Source organism: Tupaia chinensis, unplaced genomic scaffold (assembly GCF_000334495.1).
Source record: "Tupaia chinensis unplaced genomic scaffold, TupChi_1.0 Scaffold000469_1, whole genome shotgun sequence".
In the NCBI taxonomy this organism is placed as follows: Eukaryota; Metazoa; Chordata; class Mammalia; order Scandentia; family Tupaiidae; genus Tupaia; species Tupaia belangeri.
Window position 1 is genome coordinate 861,597 of NW_006159978.1, and position 25,158 is coordinate 886,754.

General features: G+C 51.2%; 1 protein-coding gene across 2 annotated transcripts in view; it reads left to right on the forward strand.

Annotated features, from left to right (window-relative positions):
• The window catches only part of SLC24A4 (solute carrier family 24 member 4), a 193,818-nt gene that overhangs the window by 1,535 nt on the left and 167,125 nt on the right, over positions 1–25,158 (forward strand). For both annotated transcript variants that reach the window (XM_006155808.3, XM_006155809.3), the window contains exon 2: positions 709–819. In XM_006155808.3, coding sequence (XP_006155870.1) covers positions 709–819 — 111 coding nt within the window. The remainder of the gene's footprint in view (positions 1–708; positions 820–25,158) is intronic.

The following is a 25,158-nucleotide window of genomic DNA, read 5'->3' on the forward strand; positions in this document are numbered from 1 at the left end:
TATCGACGTAATAAAGTACACCTAGAGGCCCTCCGATGTCAGCATCAGCATTGAAGAAGAGGTATTATTACTCAGCTGCAGCAGGTGCATGCATTTAGGAGTAAAGGTCTTACACTGAGAGTCATTTGTTCTTGCTGGGTCCGAAACTGCCTTCAGGAGCTGAACTCCTCGGTCATGAGCCCACGTGTTCTCCCTCACTGCTCCGAATGGCCCTCGGATCAGCAGATTCAGCCTCACTGGGGAGCTTGTTAGTGCAAGATCCCAGGGCCTGCTCCAGACCTAGAGTCAGAATCTGCATTTTAACAGGATCCCCCAGGTGATCTGTGTTCACATTCAAGCGTGAGTAGCGCTAGGTCAGACCCCCATCAGCCACCTCCACCTGCATGCTGACATGCCCTCCATTTGTGGTTCCTTCAGGGCAGAAGCCACCTGCGTCTGTTTACTGAGGCTGCATCCTGGGCACCTATGAACCCTTTGTTTTTTTCTGAGGAGCTGAGACCAGTGTGGTCTTGGTCAAGGCTGGGAGCAGCCTTCCATGTGTAAGCAGGTGACAGTGCTTCCAGGCATTGTACGGCTCCCTACAGGGTGAGCTACGTAGTCAAACTGGGCTGTCACCGACCTAACTAGACCCAAGGTGTAAGAAGGTCATGTTGGAAATGCCGGCATCACATTGACCTAATGGCGTATCTGACTTACTTTCCAACCCAGGGCACAAAACAGCTTCTGCCAGCAAGCGTGTTCTGCCAGACACTTGGAAGAATAGGAAGTTGATGGCCCCAGTGAACGGGACTCACACAGCTAAGAACTGCACCGATCCTGGTAAGAGATAGATTCTGCCCCACCTGCCTCCCACGGCATCTGCCTGGTGATAATGCATCCGTGGATGGTTACAGCCCTGGATCTGAGTGGGAAAGGGTAGCCGGCAGGTGTGGGGAGGTGACTGCAGACATGGGTCTGCTGTGCTGCTGAGCTACTCAGAGCGCTCGCTTTATCCTGCGGCTGCAAAGGTCACATTCCAGAGCTTAACATTTTTACTTTTTGTTCTTACAATGCTGCTGAAGCCTGAGAGTTCCCCCGCTCCCTTGACTTGGTGTTTCCTGGGTGTCTTTGTTTCCTCTCCCCGCTGCTCTCTGCTTCCAGCACTGGTACTCTGGGGGCAGCAAATGTGGCCGTGCAGGTGGATGGTGCTATGAGAGGAGCTTCTGGGTCAGGCCATGCCCACGGCTGCAGGGCTTAGACCACTGAGGTGCAGGGTCCTTTCTCTCAAGCCAGAGTCCCCCAGGTTTCTTTCGGCTCCTGGAACCCGAGTCTACCCACCCCTGGGAAGCAGTTCTGATGTTCCTCGACTTCTCTAGGGGATTAGAGATGGTAGGGCCCAGAGAGATCTCTCTGTTCTCTCAATGTAGGCTTCTCTTAGGCAAGTGGAGAAGATTCTTGGGGAAGACAGTGTAGTGGTGAGGCTGGTGGCCACTGCCCAGGCATCAGGGCCGTCCTACACCTTTGCTCTGGCTCTGGTTCTTGGAGTCTCTGTGAAGAGGATCTAGTGGGCTGATGCATTTGAAAGTGCGAGGAAACTATGAGGCTTTGCTAACGATGGCATTTCACCCCCTTCCTGTACAAATCACAAAGCTCTCTTCTTTTTCATCTGTGAAATGGGCAGATTAGGACTTGCCTGCCCCAAGGTGGTGTGAAGAATCGGGTCAGGCTCTGCATGAAATTGTGTGTAAAAGGAGTTGCAGTGCCCGGCAAAGGAGCAGGTTTGAATGGCATCTTCCTGTGCCCGTTGTCATGTCCATGAGGCAGGTCTTAGCCCCATCTCACAGGTCAGGAGACTCCAGGGAGGAGACACGTGCTCAGTCGTAGAACCCCTAAAGGGTGACGCTGGCTTTGGAACGGAGGGCCATGTGACTGAAGCAGTTGGTTGGTTCTGTGTGATGAAGACCAAGGTGATCCGGCTCAGTGGTGGGGCTACAGCATTCTGCTCAAGGGAAGCCAGATCCAGATCAAAGATGGCGGGTTGATTTCCCGGTTGAACCGAGCCCACCAGGCACACGTGCCCTGGTCTGGGCTAGTTGGGGAGGCTGAGGAGGGGCTCGCGGGGTGAGACCCTGTTGAGAGTGCTTATCTCTCTCTGTCTCTCTCAAAGGAGAAATAAATAAGTTTTAAAAAACTTCTGTACTATCAGGTCGTCAGGAAAGTCATGATGTACTTTTTGCATAGAAAAATATGTCACGACTCTCCCGACGACCTAATGTTTCCCACACCATTGATGTTCCTTCCCTCGGGTGCCTTTGGAGAGTGCGAATGGGCCTTGGGGGGTAGAGGGGCGAGCACCAGTGTGCAGAGAATTGCTGGGGTCCCTTTGAACATGGATATCCACTCCTGAGAGATCTCGTCTCTTCTGGTGACCCAGCAGGTGGTGGTGCTGGGCCCGACTCCAATTTTCACCCAGTGTGTCTCATCAGCCCAGGGTTTGGGGTTGAGGGTGGACACAGGGTCTAGGCCGTCACATGCCACAGGCCACTGACTCCCTGGTGGTGTGTGTAAGCACGGATGGCTAATGTCGGGGCCACTCCTCTCTCACCAGGGATCCGAAATGCCACAATTGGCACCGCCCACACTGGGGACACTTTGCTACTCTGGGTGAAGCATGGGCTTGGGGAACTTTGGACTGTGTCTCAACTTCCCTTCCCTGCTCACTTCCATCCTCCGTAGTCTGAGCATATCAGCTGTGGCAGGGTCCCAGTTCTCCATGCCCTGCGTGACCCCGGAATCTCCAGCATGCGGCCCGTGAGAAATGACTTCTCTGGCCCAGCTGTGGTGGTGCAAAAGGGAGAGCCTTACCGCCTGGTGTCTAGGGCTGCATCGCAGGCCTACGGTTTCTGGCCCCACGTGGACAGACCGGGTGTGGTGGGCACAGGCACCTGTGGGCCTACTTGGTGGGAGGCCAGGGTAGGAGGGATTACTACACGGTGACACCTCGTTTCTCTCTGTCTCGGGCATGTGTCCATGCACGGACTCACTCTCTTTCTCTCTTATTAAAAACTAAAACCACACCGGTAAAGCAGTTCATCCTATTTGGAAGGAAGACTTGATCTCATTTCCCTTATGGCAAAGGAATCAGTAGTATCTTTAGCAATAAGTACCGTTTACATTAAGCTTCGTGTTGACTGTTTTAGACTAGAATCTGGCGCACAGAAAGGACTCGGCGGGCGTTGGCTGAAGGACGGGATGAGAGCACAGGCTGATGTAGCACGTGCCTCAGTGTTTACCACGCTTCCCCAGAGAGGACGCACACACAGCTCCGAAGTGTAGTAGCTGGAGAGATCTTTCGGTCAGCAGGTACATTTCCGGGGTCTCTGGCTCCAGTGCTCTGCTGCGCCAGCTCTCAGCTCCCTCCGTCCCAGGCAGGGCTGAGGCCACTCTCCCTGCCAGCCTGGCCAAGAGACTCCCTTTCCATGTCAGAAGTCTGTAGCGAGCACCAGGTAGGGTGTCCACCTCTGCTGTGGGAGCAGAGCAAGTGTAAGGCACACACCTGTCATCACGTAGCTTACACCTGAGCAGAGCGGATGAGGTCCAGACATGTGGGAACGAGTAGAGGTGAAGGACTTCGGGGCCCCCTAGACGGCAGCCCTTCCCGAGGCACTCTCGCTATTCTGAGGAGGGTGAGCTGGCCTGATTCAGTTCTGTGCAGTCTTGGGGTGTCAAGGAGGCAGGCCTTTATTGCAGAAATAGAAAAACCTCCCCAGATTGGGTTTAGCAAAAAAGGAATTGGTGGCTGGGGGAGGGGAGGCCAAAGATTAGGAGGTGTCCGTGACTCGGTAGTGTTCCTGTGTGGGAAGGAGGTTGCCCTGGGTCTACCTCTGTGTCCTCCTAGGCTCGGAAGACTGGGGGGAGAGCACGTGTGGCCGAGCTGCCTCTGCTGAAGCCCCGAGGTGCTGCTGAGTCCACTTGTTCACCTGACGCCTTGAGCTCACTGCTCTTGCCAAGGGAGTGCTGGGCCTTGGATTGGCTGAGAACAGAGCCACTGGTGTCACCTCCCCCAACACCGGGGCTCCCCCCAGGGGTCAGCGAGGCTGGGCCAACGAAGAATAGGCACTAAGTTCTTTGCTACCACCCACCTGGGCTGCCCTACTGGGGCTGCCACTGTGGTGAGCACTTTAGGGTCGCTTCGACGCTGTTGGCAAAGTTCCCCCATAAAGAATCTGGAGGTTCTTTCATCTTCTTGAGGCTTCTGCCATGAGCTCTCTCCACCAGCCGGGGGGCCTCTCTTCCTGCTGCTCCAGAGGAGTTGTCTACGATGTGGGAACATGGTGCCCAAGGCATGGCTGGTGAACCAGAGAACCCCTGCCCTGCCCCGGCATCACTGCGAGTCTTGGTACACGTCCTGGTGAGAACCGCCAGGCCGTGTCTCAGCTCCTGTACCCCCTGGATGCTCCCGTGTGCCCGGGAGGAGTAACTTCACTTAGTGAAACATGAATGGGATCCTGCTTCTTTGAAGACCGTAGAAAATGGGCTCTTGGTTCTGCTGGTGTCGTTTTCCCAGATCTTGGTGTTTAGACTCAGTGTTTTGGTCTCATTGTCTGCGTTTCAGCTTTAAGCACCCCCATCCCCCAAATTGCGTTCCTGCTGCACGGATCCATTATCTTATATTGCATTTCAGACATCTATCACCATCTAGAATAGCTTAGTTCCTGTGTCTGATGGCTCAGAGGGCTACTTGTTCTTGCCCAGAACAGTGGTTCTTAACCTGACCACACACTCAGATCACCTCAAAGACATCACAGGTATGTTTTTAAATGCCAGGCCTGACCTTCAGAGTGTCTGACTTAATGGGTTTGGTGTAGGGCCCAAAATCTCTACTTAAAAATAAAAAAAAACGTAACACTATTTTAGTTTTTGCTATAGGAGTGTGTGCTCAGCAAAGAGACAGGGAGAGAATGTGAAAGCACCCCCTAGGAGGAGGGCCATGCAGTCCCTTTCTTCTAGTCTCCTCTCTGGAGTTGGAGCATGCGTGCACATGTGCCTGGTGTGATTTGCAAGCTGCTGGGTTCAAGGCTTGAACTGTGAAGATTGCCATGTGGGATCCAGTGCCTTAACCTCCACACCATCTGCTGGTCCAGGAATCTCTAATTTTTAAGAGCATCTTAGGTCCAAGCTGAAGGTAGAACGGACGCTCAGTGGGCTGTAGCCCTCCTGTCAGTTGGGTGCTTGTTAGGAATGCGGGCTCTCTGGCCCAGACCACCAGCCAGTCAGACTGACCGACCTTGGCAGCCTGGTGAAATCCCAGGTGACTCCCCTGTACACTGAAAGCCAAGAGACACCAGTCTGGAATGCTGCCTGACACTAGGTAGATGTTCAGTAAATATCTGCATGTGGAGCCAAAGCTAAGGCTTTTCACTTAACATAGTGATTTTATTTTATTTCATTTCATTTCATTTTTGAGAGATTTTTGCTATAGGGCGTGTGCACTCGCCAGAGGCAGAGACAGAGAGGCAGGAAGCGAGAAATCACCACCCAGGGAGGATGGCCAAATCACAATCCCTTCTCTTCCTCCTCTTGGGATCTTGGGCATGCATGCACAAGCACCCGGAGTGAGTTTACGCCACCGGGTCCAGGACTTGAACTGTGGTCGACCACATGGGAGTTCAGCGACATAGCCATTACGCTAACTGCTGGTCCCCCATAGTGATTTTCTTGAAAGCCATTTTTTTAATACAAGAAAGCTTAAATTTTACATAGACATGACCAGTGATGTCTATGTAAAATTCATAATTAATTTTTTTTCTAGAGATTTTTTTTTTTTGGAGAGGTTTTTTTTTTCTTTTTTTTCGCTATAGGGCGTGTGCACTCGCCAGACAGAGAGAGACAGAAAGTGAGAAATCACCCCCCAGGGGGGGTGGTCACGCTGCAATCCCTTCTCCTCCATTCTCCTCTCAGGATCTTGGGCACACACGCACACGCGCCCGGCGTGAGTTTTAAGACACCGGGTCTGGGACGCGAACCGCAGTTGACTATGTGGGAGTCCAGTGACATAGCCATTACACTAACTGCTGGTTCCCTTTCCTAGAGATTTGTAAGCTATGACCTTGCTGTTTATTTTCATAGTCCGTGCAGAGCAAGCACAAAGAAAGGGAAGTGGAGTCCTTCTGTGTAAAATGGATGAAGCAGGAAGGAGTGGCAGTGACTGAGTTCCTTGGGAGCTATGTTAACTCAGGCTGCTATAACAAAATTCCATAAACTGGGTGGATTCAACAAATGTCTACTTCTCACAGTTCTGGAGGCTGGGAAGTCCCAGGTCAAGGTGCCGATGCATCTGGTGTCTGGAGGAGGCTCTCTTCCTGGCTTGCAGATGGCCGTTCTGTGCTCACATAGAAGGGATGAAGAGAGAGCAAGCTCTCTGATCTCTCTTCTTCTTATAAGGCCACTAATCTCATCATGGAGGCCCCACCTTCATAGCCTCCCAAAGGCCTCCCCTCCAAGTACCATCACACTGGGGGCCAGTAGGTGGTGTGGTGGTTACAGCACTGGATCCCACAGAGATGACTCTGCTTTTGAGTCCTGGACTCAGTGGCTTGAAAACCAGGCACAGGTACATGCATGCACAAAAATTCCAAGAGGAGGATGGAGAAAAAGGGATCGCCATGTGGCCATTCACCTTGGGACGTGATTTCTCACTTTCCCTCTCTGTCTCTCTCCAGCAAGTGCATGTACCATATGGCAAAAATCTAAAAAAACCCTCAAAAAACAAAACCCATAAACAAACAAAACGAATACCATCACATTGGGATTAGGGTTCAAGCTGTGCATTTTGGGGTGACACACACTTCCTTCACATATCTTCTGATGGTGACACTGGAAGTGTTTGTAGGCAGCTGAGGATGGGACCCAGCACCACTCAATCCTGGCCTGAAGGTGAGAGACATTGGTGGCCTGGGCCTGGCCCATAACCCATGGGATCAGAACCAGTCCCAGGTGCATTCCATGGGTAACTCCTGCAGCTTCTGGGAGCCCACCTGGGGGCTTCTCTGGTGGCCTTTCTCTGTCCACCAACCCAAAACAGTCTTCTGAGTCACTGGCTGTCAGGACCCCTTATTTTAGCTCCTTGCTGGTGCTAATCCTATCCATTGTTATGTGTTTGCCTCACTCAGCTAGAATACAGAAGCTGGGAGCCTTGTTTGCTTTTTAAGGCCACAGTGTGTGCTTCAGTTTTCCCATCTGTAAAATCGGGGTAGGGAGGGGGGATAATTACATCCACCTCACAGCTCTGTTCGCATGAAATGAATCAATGTCCCTCAGCCCTTAAAACAGCATTTGGCATCCAGTCCATACGCAGACACTAGCTTCTGTTTTCATTAGTATTTTCTTACTTGCTTTTTGGATAAGTCAAAAAAAAATTTTTTTTTTGATTGCAAACAAATTGGTACTCAAAACATCCCAAGAAGTGGGTATGCTACAGCGCCTATGTTTAGTAGGTGCTGAAAACCTGTCAGCTGAATTGTATGAGGACAAGTTAGCAAGTAGACATCTCACCCAACATGCATTCTTTTATTTCTGGAAACAAATTTCTTGTTTTGATGTATTTTTTCTTTTTAAAATCTTTTGAGGGTTTGAGATGCTGGAGGATGGCATACTTTGGAGAACTTGCTTCCAAACAGAAGGACTTTTGTCTCTTGGCAGTTAGGAGTTGTTTTCCATTTTGGCTGTTTAACTGGGGTGCGCGTGGCTTCTCCCCACCCCGTTGCTGCTGCTGCTCTCCCCACATTGAGACGAGTACGGTTCATCCTCCATTCTATCACCACTGTTCATTTGGGTTTGCAACCGCCCATGTTCTATGTTAAGAAGGAAAGAGGGGCCACCGGTTTGTATGGTGGTTAAGGTGCTGGACTCCCACATGACCGACTGTAGTTTAAGTCTAGATCTGGTCACTTGAAAATCACACCCAGGTCCATGTGCCTGTGTTCCCAAAATCTCAGGAGGAGAATGAAGGAGAAGGCATCATGGTGTGGTCATCTCCCAGGGGGTGATTTCTCACTTTCTCTCCCACTTTGGTCATCACATGGCATCCTATGGCAAAAACCTTAAGAATAAAAAAATAAATAAAAAAAAAAGAGGGGAGGTGGTTTCCCTAGTATTGTGGAAGAAATTCAAATCTTTTAGGATTTGTTTTATCATGCTCGGTCTCTCTCTCTCTCTCTCTTTCGTTTACCCCCCCAAATATGTCTTCCAAAGTGTCTGGTGGCTGTGTGTCCATGGAGGAAGGCTGGGCAGAATGGGCTGACAGGGTACTTGAGAGTCTGGTTTGCAGTGTCTCTGGAACAAGAGACAAATGCAGGCCCCAGATGGAGGATCTTTTGTGGTCAACTTGGTTCTGAAACATCCTTACTTTTGATTCTGTAGCAGGCTGATGGTTGTGGGAGGAGAGAGTGCCAGGGTCTGGTAGGCCGGGACCCTGAGTATTGGAGCTGGTACTGAGGCTGACTGGGGGGAGGTGAGGTCGTTGGGCAGGTGCCCATTGCAGGGGTCTCCGTAGGTGCCCTGTGCAAGGAACAGTGGTGCGGAAAGCATGAGAAGTCGAGAGGAGGAGGCGGGACTTTGAGCTGCAAAATGTACATGAGGCCACGTGGGTGAGGAGGTGCAGGGGTGCCTCTGGCTGCAAGTCGAGGATCTGGATTCTGAGCGAACGTCTGCTATAACACTGCTTCCACAGGCTGGGGAGACGAGTCACGGATCTGAAGTTTTAGAGTTGTTACGTAAAAGTAGATCCCAAACTGGCAAAGCAAGGATTGACTTTGATTCTGTGGGCAGGCAGGTCACAGTTCAGTTCCTGTCCCAGATGGCAAAAGCAGGAGTTTCAACCCAAGGAGGGGCTTTCTTGGGCAGGGCATCCCCCAGAGAGCCAAGTGGCTACTTGGGGAAAGTGTCACCAACCATGCTGGGACAGCCATCGGCTGGTAGGAACACAGACCTGATCACAGAATGAGCTGGAGGGAGACAGCAGCATGTGACCAGTGAGCTTTGGAAGGAGGGGTGGGATGTTACATGGTGGACTGAGCGGTGTGGGAGCTGAAGCTACGGGTTTCTAGTGTTGCCTGTGCCCCGTCCTGCCTACTGGCATTTAGGTCCTTCTCCCTCTGACCCCCTCTGTCTCTCTCTTAAAATGAGGTTGCAGTGGGGGCAGCAGGTAGCATGGTGCTTAAGGTGCTGGACTCCATTGTGGTCTACTGCGGTTCGAGCCCCACACCCGGCAGCTTGAAACTCAGCTGGGCACATGAACTTGTGTGCCTAAAATCCTGAGAGGAGAAAGGAAGGGACTGTGGCATGGCCAATCCCCTGGGGGGTGAATTTTTTACTTTCTGTCTGTCTGGCGAGTGCATGCACCCTATAGCAAAAATCTCTCTTTCTCAATAAAATGAATAAATGAATGCAGTTGCACTAGATAAATGCAAGGACTCCTAGTACCAGCAAAATGCTCCCGTCTGTCATTTTTGGAGCTGGTAGTTTGATGTAGTGAAGGCAGACGTGTGAGTTTGCGTCCCACATCACCTCTTACTAGCTGTGACCTTGGTTAAGTTCATAAAGTCCCTGAGCTTCAGGCTCGCTGCTCTTTTGTGCACTGGGGAGAGAGCAGGGCTTCCCACCTGCCTCACAGAGAAGTCTGTCAGCCGTCCCGAGCACGTGGTGGCTACTGTGTCGCCGTCATCACAGCCCACATCACAGTTCTGTGTGTGATCACTGTGCTAAGTGCTTTCCATGTTGCTTGCTTGCCCCTCATACCGACCTGTTCGGTGGAGGGAAGGGAGACCCAGAGAGATCAAGTAACTAGTCCAAGGTCACCCGGCCAGACCAAGAACAGAGCCAGTTGTGTGCATTGGGTTTGTCTTTAATTAATAGACTGCGTTTTAACGAATAGGCTGTGTTTTTAATTAATAGGCTGCGTTTTAGAGCAGGTTTAGGATTACAGAAAAACTGAGCAGAAAATGCAGAGGTTCTCCCTCCCCCAGCCTCCCCGCCTTCTCCGATGAGCGACACCCTGCATTAGTGTGATACGTTTGCTACAGTTGCTGAGCTAACACGTGGGTTGAGAGAGAAACAGGTGCCCTCCACCAGTCTTGTTGAGCTGTGATCCCACCCCACTCTCTTAGCCAGGATCATGGTTGTGTACGTGTGTGCACCCAGAGTGCTTCAGGTCACTGGGGGCCCCTCTGAGAAATGGGGAACACCTATCCATCGCCACTGCAAAGGTGTGTGGGCCCCACTTCTTGGGATGTTTCTAGTACCAATTTGTTTGCAATCAAAAAATTTTTTTCTTGACTTATCCAAACTAACCAGGCCATCTGCTAGCAGTCCCTCCTCCTTGCCGGGCCATCTGGTACCCCTGACTTGTAGATTCTCTGCTCCTGACACCGCACAGGCCTCCCTCAATCCAGAAAGCGCCTACTCCGCTTCTTTTTGAACTCTGAGGAGCGTTCCTCCCTGAGTTAAAAATGGAAATCATTAGCTTTGCCATGCATTGCCTTGGGTGGAAGAAATCCAGCCATTTGACTCGACAGAACAGTCAAATGCTTGAGAAGGATTTTTAAATGTAACGCTGTCCATTACCGAAGAGGCCACTGGAGCGTAGCATTTTACTAAAAAGGAAGAAAAAATAAATGTGCCGGAATGATTTACTGCTTCCCCCAAGAAAACCAGTGGATTTCCCCCTTGGGAAAGGAACAGAAAGTCACTGTGTGTCTGAGAAGGGAACACGCTCTGTCCACTGGTCTTCCCCTTGCAGGTGGAACCGCTTGACCACTGGCTTCTTGGTCTCGTCGTCATCCCCTTTGCTAATTCAAAGACCGCATGGTGCCAACCTTGGGTCGCATAGTAATTGCTATGAAATTAAATGTGCCAAGCATTTCTTAAATGTCTCCATCCCTGACACTATCCTAGACTCTGAGCTGGAAAGTACCCAGTCCCTGTGGTCAGGGACCTCAGAGTGGAATCAGGGCTGAAATAACACACAGAGCCAAAGGTGGCACAGTGCCTAGTGGGGACTCCCTGAGGGAGGGGGTTATGGAGGAAAGCGCGGTGGTACCTGGAGGAGACGGCCTGAGCCTGGCCTTGAAGGGGAGGTGGTGCCCTATAAGAATGTCTCCGCAGACAGTACTGCACGCTTGGAAGTGCTCCCCGAGAAAGTGGGCAGCATCTGAGGCACCTGGAGGAATGCTTATAGTAACTGCTGCATCTCGCTCATTGGCTGTCCAGGGGGAAAGGGGAAACAAACACCTCCTCGGATTACTAGGCACGATGGTGGGTAACTAGGCTCTGGGGACTTAGCAGGAGTCAGTGCTCAACTAGGGCTAGGGCTGAATCAGATGACTTTGATTTTTTTTGTTGTTAAAGCAGAAGGTTGAGGTAGGGGCTGGGAAATTCCACGTACCTGCTGCCTCTGCCCAGGAGGAAGTTGGCAAACTGGTTCACAGTGCTCTCGCCAGGCCACCGGCAGGGCAGTTGCCCCCATGCACAGGTTGTGTGTGGCTCCGGGAGAGCTCATTGCAGATGGCAATACGTAGCAATGTAGGTCCCCTAGCCTCGGAGCTCCTTAGGCAGAGCCCATGTCCCCTCCGTCCTTGGCTCTGGACTAAGGCTGGAGTCAGCCATAAACTTGGCTTATAGCACACGGTGACAGAGGGCAGACACCTTCATTCTACGGTCAAAAGGCTACTTCCTGCAAAAGTGGCTCCTGTCCCCCTCACTCTCCCATGTAGTCTGTGGGTGCAGATCCCGAACTGGCAAAGCAAGGATTGACTTTGATTCTGTGGGCAGGCAGGTCACAGTTCAGTTCCTGTCCCAGATGGCAAAAGCAGGAGTTCAAGGTTAAGAGTTCAAAGGTCAAGGACATGAACCCTGGAGCCCAACTGCCTAGTTTCCAGTCTACTTCTGTCCTTACTCATCATATGACCTTGAACTATTTATCCTTGGGAAAGTCGTGATGCATTTTTGCATAGAAAAACACAGAAACACATGTCATGATTTTTCTCGATAATCCGTTACCTAACCTAGCCTTAAGGGAAAGCAAGGGTTGTTTGATTCACTACTGTGTACCACTAAGCTCTGGAGCTCAGCAAGAGCGTGTGCACGTGTGTGTACGCGCGCGTGCATGCGTGCACACCTGTGGAGGTCACTCTGCACCATCCTCAGCGGGTTGTGAGCACTGAGTGTGTTCATCTCTGTAAAGGGCTTTCAGGTGTACCTGGCCCAGAGGGAGTGCTAGGCAGTATTTGTGGTTGAAATTGCCTCTGAAAGACAACTTGAGCTCTCCCTTCATAGGAGAAGTTTTTGATGACGATTTGATTACATTTTCTGATGAAAAATTGAAGGTGAATTTTAGAAATACAGCCCCTGCTATACATTGAGTGAAAGTTAAATGGACCAGCAGGTGGCATAGAGGTTAAGGCGCTGGATCCCACGTGGCTGACTATATGGTTCCAGTCCTGGACCCGGCGACTTGAAAATCTTGCCAGGCATGTGTGTATGCATGCCCAAAATCTGGAGAGGAGACTGGAGGAGAAGGGATTGTGGCGTGGCCATCCCCCGAGGGGGTGATTCTCACTTTCTGGCCCTAAGACAGCCTATGCAGTTTTGTAGAAGTCACTTGGGCTGTGTGGGCCATGGTTTCCTGTTTTTGACGTGGACATAAGGACAATACGGTTTATCCTACAGGCTTTTGGAGGATTAGCTGCAGAGTGCTTGCAGGCATAATTACTGTTGTTTGCCTGATTGTAGTAGCTGCTTAGCCCTTTGAAAAATATCCCTCCTTGTGAAATAGAGAGAATCAGTTACTTTCAGAACTGTTCCATAGAACCAAGAATAGGATTTGGTGAAGTCATAATGCTTGACTCATGTGAGGCCAAAGCCTTGGTGATGGAGTGTCTGGCACGAAGGGAAAGATGAAGGTCGCTGAGACCACCCTTCCTTGCTCCTGCCTTTATGCGCGCCTGTTAGTTTACCTCATCTCATACTGCAGCTGTCCGATTTTGATTCCATTATATAATACATGCCAAGTTTGGAGACCAATCTTTTTCTTTTTTTAAAGGTTCTCATTGTGTCATAACCCTCCTACCTCAGCTTCCCAAGGAGCTGGGACTACAGGTGCATACCACTGCCCCTGGCTTTTTAGGGTGGACCAGGCATTGAACCTGGGCCTCTTGCATGGCCTCAGTGACCATGTAGCAGTGTCTACCAGTACGTGCTGTCACATCACGGCTGGGCCCAGAGACTAACCCTTTAGCTGGGCACATCCCATGCCAGCTGGTTAAGCTCTGTGCCTAAGATACATGTTTATTAAAGGGACTACAAGCAGGAAGAAATGACCCCACTTAGGAGGCCTATGGGGGGCCGTTTCTCTGGCCCAGGTATGAAGCCCTCCTTGGGTTTACTTACGGTCATGGACACAAACTGCTCAAGCAGCTGTCTGCGAGACCTATGGGGAAATTAAAACTGACCTAGATGTGGATGCTGCCAGGAAGCTTCCATTCCATGCAAGAGGATAGAAACCTCTGAGACTAACCCGCAGCACCAGGGGGAGTGCAGCGTGCTACAGTCCAGGTGGTACATACAAGGAGGGACCGCCGAGTCTCGTCAAAAATCAAAGAGCTCGTCACATTAAAGGTGGCATCGAAGATGGGAAAGTGCGACCTCTGTAGGCTAGTGACAGGGTAGACACTGGAGTGGCGCCATGCCAGGCACTTCACATGCATGCCCTCACTGATCCTCACTGAGTCCTGTCAGGTGGGTGGTGGTGGTGTGATCAATTGTCTCTGTTTTGCAAAAGACGAGAGTAAGTCACAGAGAAATAAAGCACTTTGCCCAAGGACCCCTAGCTTGCAGTTGGCACCGCAGGAATTGAACTGGGGCAGCCTTGGGTCCACAGCCTGAGCTATTTGTGGGGAATGAAGAGAAGAGTTCCCTGTTTGAGGGAATGGTGGGTGCTGGGTGAGCTTGAGGCATAGAGTGTGGGGGTGGCTATAGTTGGCATGTCATCTATGCTGTACGTTGAGACCCAGAGCCCACATACCCAATGGCATCCATGTAGACAGTGGGAGCCATCGATAGTTCTGAGTAGCTCTGTGTTTTAGTTCTGAATGGCTCTGCTGGCTGCGTGAGGGAAAAAGTTGAGATAATATTTGAGAGTTTCTAGCTTATTATGCTCAATAATCTTTTTAGGGCAAAAGAGAGTGGAGCCAGAACAGTTAGGAGCTATTGCAGAGACTTGGGCAAGCGCGGTAGTCTTCAGCTCTGGGCTGCTGGTAGGGTGGCGAGAAATAGAGGGAGAGAGGCAGGATCTGGAGGTCTTAGCAGGTGCCGGATGTTAACATGGGAGGTAGGCATTCTCGGCTTTGATCACAGACGTGCAGAAATGGCCGTGGCACCACCGTTTTCCAAGAAGGAGCCCAGGAAGCACTTCTCCCCTCCTTGCGTTGGAGCCCCTCTGTGAGCGGGGCCGGAGAAGAGTCTCACGCGAGCATGGGGGCTGCTTTATGTTCTCTGTTCCCATGTGTGCATCTGACAGGCACTCCTGGGGTGTCCTGGGGCAAGACCCTAGTGGGTGCTGAGCCCACAGGTTTGGGGGAGATGATGGGCTGTAATGGCCTCGTGTGACCTTGTGAAGCCTCTGGAAGCGTGCGGCATTTGGACTGTGCTTTGACGCAAGTGGGTATTTGCTGGACAGATGGGGAGGTGGGACATTGCTGGCAGAGGATATGGCAATTGCAGGAATAGGGTGGTAAGAGGGAACCTGGCCAGATCAGGGATAAGAGAGTGTTTTCAGCCGACCTTGGGTTTGGGTCCTTGGGCATGGTGGCCCCTGAGGTTGGACCATGCCAAGCCCAGCCTGCACTGCCCCAGAGACTGGGCTTTTGTCTGGCTCAGCGGGGTTTTAGAAGCAGGGAGGTTGACTCTCCCCTGACTAGGAACGGTTTACCTTTTCAGCTCTGGGCTGCTGGTAGGTGAGCTGTAGGGACGGCACAGGTGCAGTTCATACCTCGCCCTCAAAAGACATACCCAGGGAACCAGCAGTTAGCGTAACGGCTATGTCGCTGGACTCCCACGTAGTCGACCGTGGTTCGGGTCCCGGACCCAGTGGCTTAAAACTCACGCCGGGCGCGTGTGTGTGCGTGCCCAAGATCCCGAGAGGAGAATGGAGGAGAAGGGATTGCGGCGTGGCCATCCCCCCTGGGGGGGTGATTTCTCACTTTCTATCTCTCTGTCTCTCTCTGTCTGTCTGGCGCGCGCATGCGCCCTACAGTGAAAATCTCTCTCTCAAAAAAAAAAAAGACATACCCAGCAGGGTGCGTGGGTTGCTCTGCCCCATGCTCCTTCCCCACGTTGCCTTCTGTGTTGGGACCTTGCACATATAGCAGCAGGGCTTAATCCTTGCAGCGTCTGCCAAGGACCCGGTGCAGAGACATTTGCTATTGGCAACTTTGGAGGTATCTAAACTACTTAACAAGGAAGAGTTTATGACATGTAGAGTGTTGTGCACACCATGCAAACCCCCCTACTTAGCTGTTGAAAACCTGTGGCCTTTTCCCTGTGGACAGCTGGTACTCAGAATCTCATTCTCGTGTCCTGTTCTGCCTCCCTCCCCCTCCAATAAGTGTGGAGGGGGGCAGCCGATTGAGTGTACATCTTGAAAGAGGATGTGTCAGGCCAGCCCCTTGTCATGGCCGGGTGGCCCAGGCATTCCTTATTCCGGACCACTGCTATGTTACATAAAAGGCCGTCTTCTGGCTAAGTAAGCTCTCCTTGTGAGGACTGCTCCCCTTGCCTGACCACTGGGCCATGACCACCACGCAGGGCTGGGCTGTCAGTGACACAGGCCACACAGATATGTAAGATGTACATGAAGCCAGTTACTGCCTGTAAGGCCTCTAGCCTGGAACAGCAGGACCAGGAGGACGAAGCTCCCAGGAGACCTGTAGGGGTGTCGATAAAGGCGATTAATGGGGTAGATAGAGTGACTTATAAGCAAAGAGCAGAGAAGCTAAGCTGTTCTGGTTCATTAGCTAAGCTCCCGCCAGCACCAGCGCGGCCCATGTGAAGAAGGCTGAGACGGTTTACGGTGACTCACCTGGCTGCCCAGCACCTGGGAATTGTCAGACCTGGGAAAAGAGGTGCCGGGGGCAGCTCTCTGCCCTGACAGTGCCTCTTTTAGGAAACCTTGCCTCTCAAACAGCCTCTCCAGGAAATGAAGGGAAATCCCACCACCTGGGCCATTTCACTTGAACTGGGCAGCGTGCTGGAGGGTTATTAGAGAGAGATTCGGTGCAGGTAGCAGAATGGATTAGCTGTGTGGTGCATCTTATTCACTCTCTAATTTCTGGATAATTCTGTGTGCCTTGGAGGGGGCAAGCCCTTGAAAGAATTGCTTTGAAATCCCTTTGATCATTTAAACCTTGCTTGTTTTTTCCTTAGCTGGTAAAAATTCCAATATAGCGTGGTGGGAGAAGGAGCTAAATGACTTGCAGGCTTTGGGTGACCCATATGCATTACGGAAGAAAGGGAAGGTGGGGGAATCGGTACCTAATTTGCGGACCACTTGCACTGGGATGATCCTGCTGTCGTTTCCACAACCCTGTGCTCTACTGCTCGCGTGAACAGTTAGAATCAGGAGGTGAAGTCAGAAGGGATAGAGATCGTGGAGGAAGGTGGGGTGTGTTACGACTCAGAGCATGCTTCTCCATCTTTACTGCCAGCATCATCGTCTGGGGGCCGCGTCCAAACACAGATGTGGGGAGCTGGGTGCAGAGGGTCTGCATTTCTTTTCTTTTTTTTTCCTTACAAAAATACAATTAATTTTATTTAATATTATTATTAATTTGCTATAGGGAACGTGTGCTCACCAGAGAGAAACGGAACAAGAGGGAGAGAAAGCAAGCCGCCAGATCTGGGACTCGACCTGCAGTCAACCACATGGGAGTCCAGTGCCTTAACCACCATGCCATCTGCTGGCCCCAAGGGACTGCATTTCTAACAAGCTCCCACATTCCATTGTCCAGAGACCACCCTTGAGTAGTGGTGTAGAGTCTGCCTGACCTCGTTTGGGCCCCAGCTCTGCCAGTGAGCGATGCGGCCTGGGGCAGTTGCTTGGTCTCCGTGAGCCTCAGTTTCTCTGTTAGTGGAATGGGGTCATTATACGTGCCTGGCAAGCGTCCTGGCAGAATAAATGAGAGCACGCTTGTCAGCTGCCTGTCAGGACTCGGCAGTCGCGAGGGCGAGTGTGGGCTCTCAGAGCTTGATTCAGCAGCCCCCAGCATCTTGGAGGAAGGCTGGGCCCACAGGGCACAGGGACCTTCCTCCCTTCCCCGCTCAGAGCGACATCCTCGATCAAACAGCTTTGAAGGAGACTAAGCTCTGCCTCTCCTGGAGACGGCTGGGCCACGATAGCACATTCTGGGTTTGGAGATACTCTGCCACTCATCAAGAAACCTTTGAACTCCAAAAATAGATTTTTAAAATATTGTGGTAAGATACATATCACATAAATTTACCATTTTCATCGTTCAGTGGCCTTAAGTATGCTCGTGGTGTCATGCAGCCGTCACCACCGGCCATCTCCAGGACTCACCTTCCCGCTGAAACTCCATGCTCATTAAACTCTCACTCCATTTCCCGCTCCTCCAGCCCCCTGAATCCACCGCTCGGCTTTCTTTTCTTTTTATTTGAGTTTTCTTTTATTAATCTCTTCTGAGACATGCCTTTTAGTACCGTCAACAGGGCCTCACACCGAGATCCACTCCTGGCCTCAGTCAATCAGGATCAGCTGCCCAGGGAGACTTCAGAAAGTGAGTGTGGGCCCTCCAAGTGACCTAGCTGTTAGAAAGACTGTGAATCCTCTGTGTGATCTAGGCGTCGGAAAGTGAGTGTGGACCCCCCGTGTGTACTAGGCGTCAGAAAGTGAGTATGGGCCTTCCATGTGACCTCGGTGTCAGAAAGTGAGTGCGGGGCCCTCCGAGTGACCTAGGCTTCGGAAAGTGAGTGTAGACTCTCTGTGTAGCCTAGGCATCAGAAAGTGAATGTGGACCCTCTGTGTGGCCTAGGCATTGGGAAGTGTGTGGACCCTCTGTGTGGCCTAGGCATCGGAAAGTGAGTGTGAACCCTCCCTGTGACCTAGGCGTTGGAAAGTGAGTGTGGGCCCTCTGTGTGGCCTAGGCATCAGAAAGTGAGTGTAGACTCTCTGTGTGGCCTAGGCTTGTTAGTGTGGGCCCTCTGTGTGGCCTAGGCATTGGATAGTGAGTGTGGACCCTTCCTGTGACCTAGGCATTGGAAAGTGGGTATGGACCCTCCATGTGACCTAGGTGTTGGAAAGTGAGTGTGGACCCTCTGTGTGACCTAGGTGTCAGAAAGTGAGTGTGGGACCCCATATGTGACTTAGGTGTTGGAAAGTGAGTGTGGGGCCCTCTGTGTGACCTAGGCATCATCCCTGCCCTACTGTACACTCACTGCAGCTGGCCCTATTCTACCTGCTGCCTCTAAGAACTTGCCTGTGAGTCCAAATTCCTCAAGTGAATGGAGCCATCCAATGTTTGGTGCATGTGCGTGCGTGCCCAAGATCCTGAGAGGAGAATGGAGGAGAAGGGATTGCAGCATGGCTGTCGCCCTTGGGGGGTGATTTCTCACTTTCTGTCTCTGTCTTTCTGCAAGTGCACGCACGCTATGGCTAAGACCTCTCCAAAAAATGATTAATTAGCTAATGAATTTATCTTTAAAAAATAATGTTTTAATTCCATTTGTTATTTTTTAATTTGCCCAGAGAGAGAGAGAGAAAGGGAAAGCAAGAAAGCAAACCGTCAAGTCTGATACTCGAACCACGGTTGGCCATGTGGGAATCCAGCACTTTTATCCACCATACCACCTGCTGGCCCCTTAATTTTACTATTATTATTATTTTTTTTTTTGAGAGGTTTTTGCTATAAGGTACATGTGCTCTCCAGAAAGACAGAGACAGAGAAACAGAAAGTGAGAAATCACCCCCCCAGGGGGTATGTCCATGCCGCAGTCCCTTCTCCTCCATTCTCCTCTTGGGATCTTGGGCACGCATGCACACGCACCTGGCGTGAGTTTAAACCACTGGGTCTGGGACTCAAACCGTGGTCGACTACTGGGAGTCTAGCAACATAGCCATTATATCAACTGCTGGTCCCTATTATTATTTTTAAGTTTTCTATAGGGCACGTGTGCTCACCAGAGAGAGAAAGAGAGAAGAGAAAGTGAGATAGCAAACCACCAGGTCTGGAACTCAACCTGCAGTGGGCCATGTGGGAGTCCAACACCTCAACCACCAAGCCACCAGCTGGCCACTTGGGCTTTAAGCTTTTAAAAACAGTATTTCCCAAATTTAGGGGTGGGAAAAACTGAACTCACTAACTACTATTCCCACCCCAAGGTCCTTAGCTGAGGTGCTCAGCCAAAGTCCCTAACCCCGGCTGTGTGTTAGAATCACTCTGGGAGCTTTCAAAACATCGCCATGGCCAGGTCCCACCCAGACCAATTACGTCGGAATTCCTGGAACTGAAGACCTTGCAGAAGTATTTTTAAGCTCCCAGATGATGTTAATGCGCGCCCAGGGTTGAGATGACGTGCTGAGATTCGTATCCACGGGCATGCAGGACTTGGGCAAGTGAGGGCTATAAGTCCTGGGACACTGCATGCCCTGAGAGTCTCGCTCTCCCAGATCAGGGCTCCTGCTGGGTACCAGGAGATGAGAGGGGAGTGTGCCAGAGCAAGGGGATGACCTTGTGTTGGCAGCGACTTGGCATCTGGTTTCTATAAGTCCAATCGTATTTTTAAAAAGAATTATTTACTTAATTTCATTTATTATTATTTTTAAAATTTTTCTATAGAGCATGTGTAGTCACCAGAGAGAGACAGAAAGGGAGAGAGAGAGAAGGTCAGAGAGCAAGCCACCAGGTCTGGGACTCAAACCCCCACCAGCCACATGAGAGCCCAGCACCTTAACCACCATGCCACCTGCTGGCCCCAGTCCTGCTCATAATAACAAGTGCCTGCTGGCAGCCTGTGCCAGAGAGGCTGGGGAAGGTCCTGCCTTTGAGGTGTGAACCCAGCCTGTACCCACACGGACTCACTAAGGAACTGTAGACAAGAGGAGATCGACGAAGCCTGCCTTGCTGTTGGATGTGGAAGTGACTACAGATTCCAGGAGCATTTCAGATTTCAAGGACAGGTCTTAGTTTAGAGGGCAGGAAGAGCCCCGCAGTGCAGGCATTTCTCATCCAGGACAGTCTCTGTCACGCTCCTGTCATGCTGAGAGTGAGGGCCGGCATCCCTGGCCTCCGTGCTCCTGGCCAGATGGCCCGGGCTCGTAAAGGGCGCGCCTCCCTCGAGGCAGGGACTTGCCTCCACACAGCTTGATCTCTGGAGCCGCTGTTGAGTGGTCTGTGGTCCCTGTCCCGTTGCCATGTCTGGCTGTCTTGATTGCCTGATGTCACTGTGGTCAGATGTGTCATAGTGGAGAAATGACTTAAAGGCTTAAGACATTTAAATTATTATTTTGAGGGACATCCGTGGCCTGGTGGTTAAGGCGATTGGCTCACCCATGGCCAACCATGCAGTTTGAATCTCAGAACATGCCAGGTGTGTGTGCATGCATGCCCAAAATCCTGAAGGGTGGGGAGATGGAGAAGGGATTTCAGCGTGATCCTGACCCATGTGGGTGCTCCCCCCATTCCTAGTGAGCACATGTGACCTCTGGGAAATTAAAAAGATATGAATAGGATTTTTTTTTAAGCATCACATGGGCCTGAGAAAACAAACGAAAAAGTCCATTTCACTCCAAGTGAAGTCTTCTGACTTAACTTGCTTCTCTTTCCAGGAGCAAGTGATCCTGGGGTCTTTTGTAAGGAATTGTCACCTGTAAAGCCATCCACCCTGAGAGATGCAGGCATTTCGCCACACCTTGGGCAATGCTCAGGGCCTGGGTGAGGAGAACTCTGGGGAATCGCTTGTTTCCTGGGCTCCTGAGCACCTTGTAGGAGCAGCGCTGTTGAACCCATGGCAACCGGGCCCATATGTGCACGCCAACCTAGTAACCAGTCCCCAGCCAAGCCGCAGAGCCTGGGGACAAGAAGTCTCCTTTGTAGTGTGGCATGCCAGACCGCAGCATCACAGGGCAATGGACTGTCCCCCTTGCTCTCTTTCAGTTTGAGGAATGTGACAGACATGGTTTGGACAGACTGGTAGACACTATTGTGTACCCAAATGTGTTGCACTCCATTGTGGTATGAGGTATCAAAGATACTGATTAAACAACAATAATGAAGATCATGATTTCCATCTCGATCACATTCTCCTTCAAAGAGTTTTTTTTTTTTTTTTTAAATGTCTTTCATGGTCTTTGTTCTCCATCCACGACGCAGCAGAAGATCAAGGCCGTTTCTTCTTTATGTACACTGGGCGCCTCCATGCCTGTCTTCTCACAAGCAAGCATTCCATTGGACTGGGTGTGAGAATCTGCCGTGAGGAGTAGACCATGAAGTGGGGGTGTTTGCCAGTCTAGATTTGGGGGAGTCCGTCTAGGTAATTGGTCCCTGCTTTTGCAGAGCCATAGGCCTGGGGACTGATCAGTTCTCCTTCAAAGAGTTTTTTTTTTTTTTTTAAATGTCTTTCATGGTCTTTGTTCTCCATCCACGACGCAGCAGAAGATCAAGGCCGTTTCTTCTTTATGTACACTGGGCGCCTCCATGCCTGTCTTCTCACAAGCAAGCATTCCATTGGACTGGGTGTGAGAATCTGCCGTGAGGAGTAGACCATGAAGTGGGGGTGTTTGCCAGTCTAGATTTGGGGGAGTCCGTCTAGGTAATTGGTCCCTGCTTTTGCAGAGCCATAGGCCTGGGGACTGATCAGCCAGCATCCAGCCACACTAGCTGTGCAGTTATGCAGGCCCCTTCACTGCCAGTTACGTGTTCTGGAACTACAGTTTCCCTTTCTGCTCGTCCCGGGTTTTGGTTTTTCTTTTTAGATGCTCTTCTGTGAGCATGCATGCATGTGTGAGAGACAGTGCACCCCTGCCAGGGTTCTGACGCTGCCATCCACGCTCCAGCCCCGCCAGCCCTGATCATGAGTGGCTGGGTGCATTCAGGGAGGTGTCCAGAGATGAACCGCAGCCCTCCACGTGGGCCTGCCTCCCAGAGCGTCACACCTCCTGGCGCACTACTGTCTGGACCCTCCCCTGTTTCATGTAAGACAGTGTCGATAAAGCAACAGGTGCAGAGGTGGCTCTGAAACTGCAGAGTGGACTCGATTCCTCACTGTGCTTGATGGGGCCTTGTCAGGCTGGTCTGCTCCTTCCCTCTCCTCTGCGATCACGTCCCACAGCTCCCTCTGGAGCAGCCTGTGTGTAACTTTGCAGTGCCTTGTCTCTTTCCAGGAGTAGCTGGCTGAGCAGCCTGCACGCTTATCAGGAATTCACCATCACTCTGCATGTGATTGGATAATGGTTACTTTTGAGTGTAGCTAATCCTCCAGGCCAAGGTTTTCCAGCCAGCCTCCCAGACTGACTGGGTTCTCCATGCGTCCCTCAGCTGCCACTGGGATGAAGTCTGCTCAGGCAATCTGCTCGCTGGTTTATTTACTCATTTGTTTATTTATCCAAGAAATCCAAGTGCCTCTGATGTGGGAAGTGCTTTGCCAAGTGTGGATGAATCGAAAGAGGCTCACCCAAAGGAGCACTCAGTGAGAGGAGGATGAGGAAGCCTGAATCCAAATACTAGAGGGTCAGGATGAGCAAACTGACTCTGCTTTACACTCCACCCCCAGCCCGGCTAAAGCCAGATGGAGATCCAGTTCTCTGCTCCATAAACTCATTGCTCCCTACGGAGCCATTGCTTGATGCCTGCTGTGTGCAGGTACTGCAGGCAGGAAGATGGCTTCCACTTTCAGAGACCCTACATTATAATCTGCTGGGGAAAGCGAACTGTGAGAGGTCAGTGACACCCCACTGGGGTTTGGGATCTGTTACATGGGGCAGGTGAGTCCCAGTCATGGTTCAGAGGAGACAGAGCTTCTTTGCTGTGGGCCTCCGTGGAGGAATTGGGCCTCCATGGGGGAATTGGGCTTGGTGGTGTGGGCTTTCACCCCATGGTGGAGAGACCTGCATGGACCTAGTCTCCGCGCCAGGACTTTTGGTGGTGGTGTGTGTTGTTTGCCTTATCTTCCTGCTAGGTCTTCCTGTATAGATGCAGCTGTGACTTGCATTATAGGGTTTCAACCCATGGACATTGGACATGGAAGCGTGACTCATTCTGGCCAATGGCATGTGACTACATAGGGCTTGCTTATGTCTGAGCTGAGCAGAAGCTTTTTTTTTTTTTTTTGAGAGGATTTTGCTATAGGGTGTGCACACTTGCACGTGCTGGAGAGACAGAGAGAGACAAGGAGACAGAAAGCGAGAATACACCCTCCAGGGGGATGGCCATGCTGCGATCTCTTCTCCATTCTCCTCTCAGGATTTTGGGCATGCATGCACATGCGCCCACTGTGAGTTTTAAGTTACTAGGATCTAGGACTTGAACCATGATAGACTATGTGGGAGTCCAGTGACGTAACCATTATGCCATCTGCTGATCCCTGAGAGAAGCTTTAAAAGCCCTGCGTGTTTGAGGCTAGCAGGTAGCATGGTAGTTAAGGCATTTATCCTTCCGCCTTGATTCTAGACTGGAAAGACAGAAGAAATCACCCCTAAATTGGCGATTTGTGGTAGAAATGAGAAATGAGCATGTGTTCTAGGCCGTTGATATTTTGAGGGATGGCTTGTTACTGCAGCATAACCTCCTGAAAGCTGACTGATACAATCTCCCAGGAGTGGACTGGTGTGGTTTGCTCATGTGTAGTGTTAAATGGGGCAGGGGGAGGATTTGGGGGTAGAGATCATCCTGGCATCAGATAACAGGCTGCGGTCCTCCAGTTAAGGAGTTTGGATTTCTCACTGAGGCAGTGGGAGCTGGAGGAGGCTCTGAGCCCACGACCGATATCATGAGGAAATAACTTCAGGGCAGAGGACAGACTTGGTTCTGGGGAGACCTTTGAGGTTGTTTGGGGTCACTGCACAGGAGGAGAGGAGGCATGGCCAGTGGCTGTGGAGACAGGGTCTTAGATCAGTATAGACATGGCAGCTGCCTGGAGGTGAGTGAGGGAGAGAGATCTATGGACCAGTCTTGCCATGGAGGGATCTCTGTCTGTCCCCACAGGCAGGGAGACACAGGGCTGACCCCGCAGGCTCCATCTAGCCAGCTGGCCAAGTACCCAAGCACTGCCTGTTTCTCATGGTCTCTCTCTGGTGAGCTCACGTGCCGTATAACAAAACCCTTAGAAAGTAACCGGGATGGGTTTGGGGATTGAAAATATGGTGTTTGCGGAGGACTCTAAGTGGGCCGGAACAAAGTGAGGGAGCGGCGTGTAGCTCTCCGAAAGAGGAGAGGGCACTGGGGGGCGAGTCTTTCTGGTCATGGGAACAGGAAGTGCGAAGGCCCCGAGGAGGCCGTGTGCTCATCTGTACTGGGAACAGGAGGACGATGTGACAGGAACAGAGTCAGGTTGCTGAAATAGTTCCTTGTCTTCTTTGTTAAAATTATTACTATTATTATTTTAGAGAGATTTTTGCTGTAGGGAGTATGGACTTGCTGGAGAGACAGATAGAAAGTAAGAAATCACCCCACGAGGGGATGTCCAGGCTACAGTCCCTTCTCCTCCATTCTCCTCTTGGGATTTTTGGCACACAGGCACATGTGCCCAGCATGATTTTCAAGCCACTGGATCTGGGACTTGAAACATGGCCGGCCATGTGGGAGTCTGGCGCCTTAACCACTATGCCACCTGTGGGCCCTTAGTTGCTTGTTTCTTAAGGAACATTGAAGCTTTCTGCTTCCACTGCAAGTTCAGATTTTATAGCACATGTAGTGCTATAGAAAATAGTTCAGGAATGTGGGACCAGCAGATGGCGTAATGGTGATGTCGCTGGACTCCCATGTAGTTGACTGTGGTTCGAGTCCCGAACCCGGTGGCTTAAACTAACGCTGGGCGCATGTGCATGCGTGCCCAAGATCCCGAGAGGAGAATGGAGGAAAAGGGATTGCGGCGTGGCCACCCCCCCCCCCCCCG